Source organism: Melanostigma gelatinosum (genome assembly GCF_949748355.1).
Source record: "Melanostigma gelatinosum genome assembly, chromosome: 3".
Lineage (NCBI taxonomy): Eukaryota > Metazoa > Chordata > Actinopteri > Perciformes > Zoarcidae > Melanostigma > Melanostigma gelatinosum.
Window position 1 is genome coordinate 1679049 of NC_136636.1, and position 13013 is coordinate 1692061.

Below are 13013 nucleotides of genomic sequence, written 5' to 3' on the forward strand. Positions count from 1 at the left end.
GTTACCTCTCATCATGTGAGGAAAGAGCCTGAAGAGTTCAAATCAGGGAGTACAAAGTACAAAATAAATACGCACAATTATACATCATATTTATTGTTGTTTCCATGGTAACGTTCTGTCCCATTCATATTTACATCATCTCAAGCCCTCAGTCTCTCACACTCACCCAGGGTTCAGGGTTTGAGGGTTTAGGGGGGACACTTGGGATTTGGTCTTAATTGTCATTTCCTCGCTCGAACCGGAAGTTGTTCTGCGCCGCATATTGACGGCCGTCCCAAAGCTCTGAGGAGCGAGGAGGGAGGAGGGAGGAGCGAGGAGGGAGGAGGGATCTCTGAGGAGCCATGAACTTCTAAAATGACCACTCAGCATAATCCAAAGAGGCCAAAAGGAGCGTCACACTACGCTTCAAGGGGGGTCGGGTAAAAAAATTAATTTATAGATATCACCATGAACCTTCACCAGTTCATGACTCACATTAAGATGATTCTTTTCAGTGTTACAAGTTGTACTGCGTGGGTATCTGCTGGGAACACGGACTCATTCAATGTGACGTGTGCGGTCATGCTGTCTGATAATTGATGCTTCGCTTCTATTCTGAGAAGTACTCCTATTTATCAAGTATAGTTCAGCTATTCTTAGAGGCTTCGTGAAGTAGTGCCCCACAATGTAATCAGGCCTGTTGTTGACTGTGACAATCAGCTGCCATCGTTTGTTGTGAACAAACAACACAGAAGGACTCGTGATCGGGTTCCACCGTTTCATCCATTTTGCGACGGGACGCTCCTGCAGGATCCAGACAAAGAGGCTCCACAAATCATTTCCAGTGATGGATTGAGCTTGTCTGGTGCTTTGAAGGCGACTGATTAAGGCCCCGGAAAAATGCAACCTCAGCACATCTGTAATCTTCCAGAATGCTCCAATCTGATTTTTCCAGCACATTGGAGATGAGACTTTGCTCGTGCGATCCTAAAGTTACTGTAATGAATGGCAGAGTGCTGGTCTACGGGGTACGGGCAAAATATAATGCAGATAAAATATGTATGTTTACTTTCCAACGCTTACTCATACAATGATCATTTTGTAAAAGGCCGAGACGTTTACATTCAGCCCTTCACCTGGAAAGAGCCAATCAGTGAATGATGACCTGGCTCACATTCAGCTCCCTCACATCTCGTCTCAATCAAACCCAGATCAGTCCTCTATTAATCTCCGTCATCACCACCATCCGTTTATCCATTTTAGCAACTAGCGGTGTCTTGAACGCACCCCCCCCCCCCCCCCCCCACACACACACACACACACACATTAGACCCCGCCAAGAATTTTCACAGACGTGCAACAGATGCCGGCAAATTGTTTACATGGAATCAATACTCGGAGCAATCGATGCAAATGATCCGTCTGCGATGTGGAGAGACTGATGGAGCTGAGAGAGTGTTTTCACAGCAGAGCCTTTTTTTAATGGCAGAGCTTTCAAAGTGCATAGTCCAACCAGTCATTCAACAGCAGAATCATTTAGCACAAAAGGGACGGCAGCGCGACCGCTTCAGTTAGCCCCAAGACCGCTGACGGTTGCCAGGCGGCGAGGCCAAACCTCTTGAGGACTTCAGACATATTGATTTATCAATTCAAGGCTAAGCGGGAGAAGTAGGAAAGTGACAGTGATCAAAACGCTGATCCATAAACATCAGTCAGGTTTGGACCAAAGAGGATGACGTCAGAAGAGAAGCAGCAAGAAATTAAAACCAGATACATGAATGAAGAAGGCGGATGTTTTTTGTTGTTTTTTTAATCGTACCAGTTGGTTTTATTATGACAATGCACACTTGAGAAGCAAAAAAGCCTTGGCATCCTGCAAAAAAACAATAATATTATGACACTACGAGTCACTCCAGCCTGCATCACTGAGCGGAGTGCGCCGTACATTATTATTGCAAAGGGTCACTTTCAGTTGAAACTCATTAGCAAACATAAACGGACGTAAAATTAAAATTTGTGATTACATAAAATATGTCCGTCTTTGTATAGTAGGAGATACATTTCGATTTTCAAACACACACGACAAAATGAAAACACTTGAAAATGTGACCCATGACGAAAAAAAGAAAAGAAAGTGTACATCATTGAATCATATTTGAACTTCTAGGCTAAGATTTTACAAATCACAGAAGACTAATCATTAATCATGTTTTGTTTTAATAATCAGAAACAATTTGAGGCTGTATCAAAAACTTGGTAAAAAAATTTGAAGGAGATTTTCGGTGACCATGTTGTTCAGTGAGCTAATTGCTGGAAAGTGAACGTTTCTCTGGTTTCCGTCCTGAATGTGCCTCGTCTCCTCTGTGAGTGTCTGTACAGTCCCTCTGGGGAGAGTCTCCATGGCACTCAGATATCCTCCTCTGGGCAGAAGAACTGCCTCATTACATAAAAAAATAATTATCCCTGGTCCAAAATCACCTGGAGGGGTCCTTTTCCTGTTTGGGCACATGTTGGAGGTTTGTATGTAGAAAAGGGCCGACATGGCATTTTCACTTTTACTGTCGTGGTTCTGTTGACCTCGGGTCACGTTTTCACCAAATAGAGGTCACTATCATCTGCATAAAACTACACATTTTGCCTCCAAATCGACACCAAACTTAGTTAGTTAGATAATCATCTACCGCGGCCCACAGTTTATTACGCCTTACTGAGGGCAGCTGAGAGGAAGGTAAGATGTTCATCTAATGAACTGTAACAGGAATAAAGAGCTCCTTCAGGTGATTTTAGCGAGGCAGTCCCTTTCCTCCCTCTCTCTTCCACCACCAAAAAAATATAACACAATCTATCAGAACATTTTCCAGATATACAGTGGAACAAATGATTTATTATTCATCTCTAAATCTTTTTTTAGGCGACCTTGTTATTCTCATCTTTACTAGACATCGTGAATAAGGGTAGAAACAGACAGCTAGTGTTAAAAGGCAAACCGTATTGAATCTGAATAAACACACCCACTCATTCACACGCACACCGCGGCCGCCCATTCTTCTGTGTCGTCTGCAGGGCTGATTCCAGATCCTTGTGATAGCTTTTTTTTCATTTTCAGAGAATCTCACTCTCCTTATTAAAAAACACGAGTTGTAGCTTGCAGTGGTCTGGTGGCAGTTCACCGTCTCCTCGTATCATTTAAAAGCAACACAAAAGAAGAGCAAAGGATTCAGAATAATAACCTTGGGATAGTGATGACAAACAAAATAAAAGCCTGTATTTTAAATCAAAAGAGTGAATAAAAGAAGAAATGCCGGGACGGGAGATCATCACGTCTCCCAGTCGTCGCTTCTGACCAACTGGTCGATCCAAAAGCCAATGTGACGAGAATTTGTTTGTCTTAGGCCACTGTAGTAGCTGGGCTACCACTAAAGCAGTAGTCCCTCCCAGCTGTTCCATCCCATCAGTCGACTGTAAAAACCCCACCCGACTCATTACGGCCCCCTTCCCAAAAAAAAGTCCCCTGTAGCTGTTTTGTACTTTAGCACCTCTTGTCATCTCTCCCTGTAAATGTCCAGATAGACAAACACCAGAATGGAAACCGTCACAGTTCCTCGGGTATCCTCTCCCTCCACCATACGAGGGGAGAGTTAAACAAGTCTTAGGGTGGCACGTAGGGAGGTGGAGATCTGTAGGGAGTCATGTTCTTGGGACGGGAGCCCTTGCCCTCCATGGGAGTGGTAAAGGGAGGTGGTGGCTGGTAGGGGGGCGCGTTGGGGTCCTCATCCCGCAGGGCTGTGTACTCCCCCAGCAGCTCCTGGTTGAGGGGAATGGTCTCTGGCGTGGCCATGTTGGGGTACTCGGGGGGTGGAAGTGGGGGCTTCTCTTCCTGTAGAATCAAGGGCATACTGGAAGATGGAGGTGGCTTAGAGTCATCTAGTTCATCCGCAAAGATAATCGGCACACCTTTTTTGATGAAGGTGGCCTGGTCCTCGATGGTCAGCTTGCCCTTTCGCTTCTTCCTGTAGCAGATCATCGCAATGATGCCTGCTATTAACAAGATTGCTGCCACCACCACGGCGGGAATGACTGTGTGGAGATAGACGTCATCTGTGCTCTGCCGGCCTGTTCCCAGAGCTGGCGTGACTGCTGGGAGTTCTGGTATCGCAATATCTCCTGGTGGGATGAAGGAATATGTTCTGCAGCTTGCCCTACCCTTGGCCATGACTTCCAGTGGTCTGAATTCTGGCTCCAAAGAGTGCCTGAAGGTCTGTGAGGGCTTTCCGTCATCACTGGCGAGCGTCCTGCTCATGACTGTGAGCTGTTCCTTTGGACATGGGTGCTGCGGTAGGCTGGTGTTTGTCCACTCCACTACAATGGACCCTTTGCTGATATTTCGTAGACTGACTGTACTGCTGTTGCGGTCTCCAAGCGCATATGCCAGCTTCTTGACCAGGAGGATCTTCTTGTGGATGTCATTTGTTATCGAATGTGGCTCACCTTCGAATCGGGCCGTGAAGATCACGGGGGTCTTGTCATTGATAGGCCTGCGGCTCACGCGGACCTCGAAAGCGTCAATTGCATTCAAGCTACCTTTGTCAGTCGCCTGCATGAAGTATTCATGTTTCCCCACATGTTGGACATCAGGCAGGCCATAGAGAAGTTGGCTGGTGGTGTTGAACTGGATCCAGGAGCCCTCTCCGACCACTTCATTGTGGTTCTGTCTCAAAGTTAGACGCAGCTTGTCAGTTGTCCCATCCTCTTTATCAAAGAATGTATCAGATGGGATCTTGACCTCGAAGTAGGTGCCAACCAATGCATTGACCTGGTCGATGGGGTTTCGCAAGACAGGCTTCTCGTTGTATGGGTCCGGGATGACGGCAGGTGATGGTGTGGTGCGCTTGGCAGGCTTGGCCGTGGAGGTCTTTGGCTCTCTGGGCACCGGTGTGGTTTTGGGTCTCTTAGGTTTCTTAGTAGGTCTTCTAGTGGGTGCAGGTGGTGTAGCGGTGGCCTCCACATACGTAGGCCTGGTCATGGTTGGCTGGATAGGAATGCTGCTGGTGGTCTCCACTATCCTTGTTGGCTGAGGCGGTCCCTGAGTTGGGGTGTGGGCAATGGATTCACGGACTCTGATCGTAGGTTTGCCAGGTAGGGGAACGGGGCCTCTTACAGGGGGAGCAGAGCTTTCGGTTGGTGCGGCAATAGAAGGAGAGGAGAGTGTTGGGATGATCCTCACTGGAGGCTCCACTACAGTTGTTGGAGGAAGTACCGCCAGCACAGGTGTCGGAGTGTTGTTTAATTGCCGCCTCACCCGCTTAGGAACATGAGGTTTCTTGTTGGCAATGTGCCATCCCACCACAGGGTAGCCCAGCTTGGCGGACATTGTCCCTTCCTTTGCAGGACCCTTGACGCTGCTGATATTTGGGACTGTGCTCTGGTCCAGTGAGCAGCCGAGCTTCCAGGACAACAGAGCGCCGTTCTCCACCACCTGGGGAGACATTGACAATTGTTACTTTAATTATCCATCTACTAACATGAAATGCTTGATTATTCACTGACTGGCAAATATTTACTTTACCCATAAAACCACATACTCATGATTAGGGCTGCAGCTTATTCGTCGACTAATCGGCTGTTTTGGTCATAGTTGACTAAGAATGTTTTTTGTTTATTTGTCATTTTTTCAATGCTTTTTCACACTGAATTTCCAAGAAACATAGGAGCACACAAGATTTAATGTGGTGCTTTTGCATGATTATTTGGGGAGAAACTATTAAATCAACTAATTAAAAAATCGACATAAAATCTTAAGACTGCTCTAAAGACAGCCCGAGTCATTAGCATCCATTCTTATTTTTCAATTACTCATTCACTCACCTTTTTGGCATTCCCCGGCCCGGCCATGAATGCAGACATGTCGAACAGCCTGTTGTTGACCACAGGGAGTATCTTCATGTGCGGGAGCCCCACCCCGGAGAAGCTCCTCATGTCGTCCAGGAGCTCCACTCTCTGTGCGGAGCTCATCTTGGTCAAATCGGCGTCCAGGATCACAGTCAGCAGTGTGATCGGCTCCTCATTGCTACACATGAACGGCTGGACGTCCTCCTCTGTGGAGGCCTGGTTGGATGCCAGCTGGGCTGCGTCTGCGTCCAAATGATCTTCAGGGTGCACCTCGATGGAAAACACCTCTGAAGACGAGGAGGATTTGGTGTGGTTGGAGATGGATACCGAGATGTAACGGACGCCTTTGTCCTCCTCCAAAGGTAGACCCTGCAGGATTCTGCTGTTGGCATCCCAGTGCAGCCAGGCAGGGAGAGAGTCCTTCCCCATCTCTGTGATCTGATGCATGAACAAAACAGAAAGGGAATTAAGATCAAGATAACACAAGTAGGGTTCATTTAGTTCGATAAAACATGTATCATGAATCACAATTCTGATGAATTGTGTCCGATCTACAAGCAAATGGTTGAAAGAAAGAACGTAGAAAGTGAATGAAGAAAATGGAAACGGAGCCTCACACACAATAAGCTTTCAGTAGAACTGTTGGCAACTGTTACCTGTGAAGAGGATTGGGCTTGCTTATGAAATACTAATGAAATAGGTAATGTACTTAACGGTTTTACGGTTACATAAAAAAAAATGCACATATAAAACGTGTACTTTTAAAACATATTTGTCCAGTACACAACGAACGTATTCCAGGGCAGCGGCTGTTACAGGTGTGGTACGCAGCAACGCTTTGCTTTTGTGGGAGTTCATATTCGATTTTGAGGTCGTCACCCTGTATTTCTCATGTCGTGTATTTTTGTATTCCAATATTTGTTTGATTTCTTTCTAGTGATGTCGAAATAAAAGGTTAGTGTGCGTGCTATAGGCAGCATGAACAGGATTTACTGCTGCGACTGTGGAACATAGTATGCACGAAGCCCGACTCTGCACGCGCACGCACACACACACACACACACAGCCCTGAATTGTAATTTAAACCAGACTAAAATTGAAATAACTTGGCCAATTATCTGACTGGGGACGTCCCCCTGGCAGGAGGCTGATGGAGAGAAATGGATCACAGGGGAGTGACGACGCATCCACGCACATAAATCCAGAAAAACAACATGAACAAATGCATCCTGTGCTCCCCAGCCCCTACAAGTTAATTCTGCGGCTAATAAATCCTGGCTGATAAATTATGTAGAGGCAGTGCTCCCTAGACACATCATTAATGCTCTAACCAGCACACAGGGGGGGGCACGTACACACATAAACACACACATAGAGGCCGTAGACAGACGCACACGGCTACACACAGCTGTGTTTTTCACTCAGGCACACGTGTTCATCCGGAGAACATCAACAGTACACACCGTCTGCCTCTTTCCAAAAGAACGACCTGGAAATGACCTATTTCACAGATTTGATTTGACTGCTTTTCCTTTTTGCCTCGTTGCCTCATATTCAAGCAGCTCCCTCTGTTGTTCCTTCGGGCTCCTTCAGGAACCCAGCCCCCCCCCCCCCACCCTATTCCTGCTTCCTGTGACAGTCCTTCTCATTGGTAGATACGGGCTCATTGCTGAGCCGATGGTGGAGGGAGATGTCGTGATTCTTGGCGCAGATTATGAAAACCAGCTTGAAAACACAAATATTATTTACAGTTTAATCCACTTCGATAATTGTTTCTATTTCAACAATTTCCACTGCGGGCAACAACAAATACCCCAAATATGCGTGACAGTGTTGATGGCATGTTATCAGCCTGTAAAGGAAAACTACTCGCATGTCCTCAAGGCTCCTCCAGCAACGCTCCATTTCATTTTGTCACAGAGTTCCACCGCCTCGGAACTTCAAACCAATTGCCTCTTGACATGGCATTGCAAATTAAATCACAAAGAGATGATGAAGGACAAGTGAGTTGCCAGGCAGTAATCTCATCACAGCTGTCATAATTGCTCTGTAAATGACTAAATTGCGCCCTGAAAGCACCAAGGACGACCGCTTCCTTATCGGAGGCCAATTAAATGAGGGGAAGAAAAAAAAAAAAAAGAGGAGGTGACACTTCATTTCTTTTTTCAGGTACTTTGGTCAGAGGAGGTGAAAATATTAGAAGTTTACTGCAAACAAAGTCAGCGGTACTACATGGTGTGACATTTGGCTTGTATGGGGAAACTGGTGAATAACAGAAGAGCCAAAAAGAAACAAGGAGAGTTCTCTGAACAGAAGGACTGCAGACTGGACCGCTGCCAGTGGTGATGAGTGAGCGTCTCTGCCATCTCAAACCCTATCGGCTCCACAAACCTCTTCTCAGTAGTGTTGCTGCCTCAGTAAGCGTTAGTTAGTGCAACTCCTTAACTCCTACATGAACCCACAGAGAGCTTGTAGTTTCCTGCCTGCCTAAAAGAACATGAAAAATACATCAAAATCACCCACAAAATGTCAAGATAAATACTTCATATCTTTTCCTGGCACGGGGCTTCGGCGCATGAGAGCTTGATGTTTGGCCCTCAAGGTGATCGTGCGTCTCACACACTCCTTCCAGCCTCCGTACAACACTCACCACTGGCAAGGCTGCAGCCCGAGCCCTCTGAAACAGCCCTGCATTCTGGGAGATTTATCTAAGCACAGCCGGCCGTGCAGCAAGAAGGGAGGAGACTAAACTATTAAAAGGGGGGTAGCAAGGGCAACTCAGGGCATTCAGTGAGCCGCGTGATAGCCTTTCAAAGCACCAGTTCTATGCCTTGCTCAAGGACTCTGCGACAGGGAAATCACATCTTATTCTCCAAAAAGGTTAAAATCCTGAGCAGGTTTGAGCAGTACGGCTTCTGAAGAGTTACACGATCACTTAAAGTAGGGACGGGCGATCGTTTCTATCTTCATATCGCCCAATAACAACATCTCTATTCAAGAGATGACTCCTCGTCATCACTTGACAAGGAGTCATTTCCAAAACACACAACATGCTTTTATCTCACGACATATTCTGTTTGAATCCATATTTGTTGGCGTTTAGCCTTTCAAAAACATTTTCACTGCAGTCAATAACACGGCCTCCCACTTTCAGCAGCCAGGCTGGTATTTGTAGTAACAGGGCGGTCCAGCAGCAACCTAACAGCACCGTAACTTAGATAACTAAGATGACGGCTAAAACACGTCACACTTTTTTAGTGGGATAGCGGCATAACATTAGAATGTAATAACAATGATACTGGATAATCGACACAGCCCTGTCCACAGCACGTAGGGCTCTTTGGAGCGCGGCGCGCTGGAGAGCCGGCGTATGGAGGATGGAAAACAGACGGAAAACTGGCTTGTAATTAAGGATTTAAACTCCACCCGTCATGCTGATTATCGGGGCTCAGCGGGCGGACATGCTGCTCCACTACAAACATCTCCAAATCTTTCTAAAGATTATTTCGATAAGACCTCAGTCCTGATCGCAAACAAATACCTTCATATCGGCGTTGGGAAAAAACGATCATCGGCCAACCCTTCGATCGCCGATCGGCTTGAGCCTAACTTTGAGCTCCGTGTACAACGAATGCTGCCATTAAAAAGCCAAGCCGCTAAGAGATAAGAGCCTTCACAGAAGGAACCACTGACATGTGTAAAGAGGTCTAAGCACGGCTGTGAGTGCACCCCGACTTAAAAGACTGGTAATTAAAACGGAAGAAGAGATAATCTCATCAAAGTTAGGGGCTGTTTGATCATCTTTGTCACTCACTGACACATGCACATGTCAGCCGTAAAGCCACCGTGACTATCGGCGCTCTAAGCTCCAGTGATGGGCACTTTGGTGCAACCAACTCGGGTGAGAAGGTGTTTGAAGTCTGCGTGAGCGGCGAGCATGAAACCCTGGGAGACATTACCGCATATCGCCGGCATCATCCTTATGGTGCTCTGCCTCACTGCTCTGGACCGCTCTGCCTCCTCAGCGCTTTCTGTTTGGAGTTACCGTCCTCAGTCAGAGGCTGCAGTTTGGAAGTGAGGCGGCGCTACGGCGAGGACAGGAAGGGGAAGACGGATAGCAGAGCAGCCTCAGCGCTGACGGTTAAAGTCATAGATAGCGAGTCCAAAGTCAAAGCAGCGTCTCTGGAGCTGAGAGATGGGAGGAGCTGCTGGTTACTCAAGTGTGTTCTACTCTACCCTATCTGAAGGTTCTCTGTTATGACACCCTCCATGTTGCTCTATAGTTCAACTTAGTTTCACTTTGGTGTGGTGAGTGTCTCTTATCACCAGCATGAGACCACAAAGAAGAACGTCCTCACACCCATGCAGAGGGAAGCGGGTCCTTTAAGGGGGCTTTCATACATCAGCTGTTTGGATACAACAAACTCGGGCCCGGTTAGCACAGTTCCAAACAACCAAACCAAGACCGCTTAAAAAGGTGGGTCCTGGAGCTCTTCGAAGTGGACTCTGGTCCGGTTCGTTTGTGGTGTGAAAGCAAACAAACCCACCACAGGATTCTTATGAGAGCAGATCTGTGATTTTAGCACAAGTTCAAAGACGAATCCATCTGTTGATCATGAAGTCTGTTGAGGAAGAGATCCTATTGATCTGTATTTCAGGCCATGTGGGCGTCCTCCTGATTAATGAGGCAAGAGCCGTGAGAACTGCTGTGCTGGGGTCCGACTCTGTGTACTTTGTCAATTGATTAAGTCCATTAAAAAGTATTTGACAGCGATCCCACAGCAATAAGCACCGAATCATTAGCCGCATGCGTTCCCCAACGTTTGGGGGAGCGACTTTACAATCCTGTCTCTACCGGTCATTATTAGGTATATTATATTATAAGACGAACTATCCTAACAATGCTTATAATCAGATGTTTCTTTGGAAGCTTGAAAACACTGATTTGAAGAGAATTTGCAGGATGATTATCACCAAAAACAGGCCAATCAATGAGTTCCTATCAGTCTATACACCTTCATGTTTACTTCTATTGGTTCAGGGTGAACCGGACCAGAACGGATGATTTCACTCGCTCGGTTCGGACCAACTACAGGTTTGAAAGCACCCGAAGTTCATTTTGATGATGATCATTTGTACTTAGGTCAAATTTTGAACGTGTGACTTTTACTTGTAATGGATTTCTTTCACATCTCATTATAGCGTTGCTACTTTTACACAAGACAGATAAACAGAGCGGCCAAACGGAGCCGAGGAGCAAACTGGGAACGAAACACTGAGGAGCTGAATCCATTCAAATGGCCTGAATGAGAAGGATGTACTCTTAAATAGATTCTTTTTACAAAGCTCAATCTTCAGGATCCGTTAGTTTTAAACTCATCGATTTCTTACTGGAATGCTTCTTAGGAGTCAGTTTACATGTCTAACAGCTTTCACTTTTGACCTTTGGGCCTTTTTTGTTGCTAAATTGTTGCTCATCTGTTTTGTTTTTTGTGATGATTCAACGAGGAGTTTCTCGCCCATCCAGGTTTTGGGAATCGCTCCAACTGCCATTCACTTAACATCGTCCAGGCAGACCATGAATGAGACTTCTACTGGAACCACCTTCTACCCAATCACCCCACAAAATGAAATGATTCTCATTTTGCTGCTCTATGAGGTTTAGGATTGCAGCCAGAACCATAAAAAGCTGCAGCTCTTTCTGGCGCTCGTGACCCGGTTGAACATCATAAATGTTGCACCTCCACAAACACACATCTTCATTATCCTGAGAGACGTTCAGTCACGACGCTCTTTTGAGGAGAGGAAGCTGGACGAGCTGGAGAAAGACAGATAGAGACGCAGCAGTAGAGATGGCGAGAAAAAGAAAGAAAGAGGTCAAGCAAGAAGAATGAAGGAGAGAGAGAAAGACATGGAGATATTACGAGGAGGCGGCAAGTCGCTCTGCGTTTGGGGGAAAGAAAGCAGTTCATTGTTGCGGCAAAGGAGAAGGCGGAGAAAGGAGGCCATTGTTACCGGGGACCCGGCTGACAGCTCCACAGATAAGCCTCATATTTTGGAGGAGGAGGAGGAGGAGGAGGAGGAGGAGAAGCCTGAGCATGCTGTTGTGATACGATGACTTGGGGCGAAATGAAACTCGGTGTGGTGAGGAAATGAGAGGAAGGGAAACAGAAGGAACATGGAGGGAGGAAGGGGAGGAGGGAGTGATGGACAAGGAGGAGGCGGGCGGGGGGGAGGGGGGAAGATAGGAGGAGAATGATGGAAGGAAAAAAAACAAAGGAAGCGAGGGGTGATGTGAAAAGGGGAGAGAGACGGAGAGTAACCCAGAGGGGACGTACGAGGACGGAGAGAGAAAGAGGGCGTAGAGGGAAATGCTGGCATGGTCGAGTGTTTCCAGGGGAGGAGGTGAGGAAGGGAGTGGAGGAGGAGGAGGAGGAGGAGGAGGAGGAGGAGGAGGAGGGATGGACAGGAGAGCTACAGAAGGAGAGGGTGGGGGGGCTTTGGGTGGCCAACAGGCAGGCGCGTGTTTACGAGAGGAAATGCATCTCAAAGCCCACTTCTACTGTTAAAAGGATTCATCCCGGGGCCCCGTCCACAGCGGCACAGTCACACCCGTTCACGGTGCAATCGAGGAACGGGAAATACACGAGCAACGCGTTCACGAAGACAACAACCGTGTTTTTTTTTTTAAATATCAAGAGTTGAAAATTAGTTTTGAAGGAGATTTGATTCTTGTAAATTTGCATCAACTTGCCCCCCCCCCCCCATCAGCATCCCCCACACGATCCAACAACAACAACACACACACACACACACACGTCATTCCTTTAACACCAACACGCTGTCAGTGCTCCATCTAAAGGCTGCCCGTCTAATCTCATGTGATTTTACTGGAGAAGTTTTGAGAAGATTGAAGGTTCACCCAAACTACAAAACCGCCTTCATGGTTCAGCACCACAGAAGAAGAGAAGATACAGTATATGCTGTTTTGTAATTTGGGTGAAGCGTCCCTTTAAGAGAGCAACAGGAGCCGACATGTTGAACGCTGTTAATAATCATATCGGGATCTTATCCTCATATACGATAATCTGCCATCAGGTGTTATACATCACCTACATTGTAAAGATTCAGTTAATTACGCATCA

At 46.7% G+C, this 13013-nt stretch overlaps 1 protein-coding gene across 4 annotated transcripts in view; it reads right to left on the minus strand.

Annotated features, from left to right (window-relative positions):
• Window positions 1-1756: 1756 nt before the first annotated feature.
• Window positions 1757-13013, minus strand: part of dag1 (dystroglycan 1) — a 42542-nt gene continuing 31285 nt past the window's right edge. For all 4 annotated transcript variants that reach the window (XM_079265864.1, XM_079265866.1, XM_079265867.1 and 1 more), the window contains 2 exons: window positions 5845-6306; window positions 1757-5455 (listed from right to left, as the gene is read on the minus strand). In XM_079265864.1, the coding sequence (XP_079121990.1) occupies window positions 3629-5455; window positions 5845-6306 (2289 nt within the window). In that variant the 3' untranslated portion in view covers window positions 1757-3628. The remainder of the gene's footprint in view (window positions 5456-5844; window positions 6307-13013) is intronic.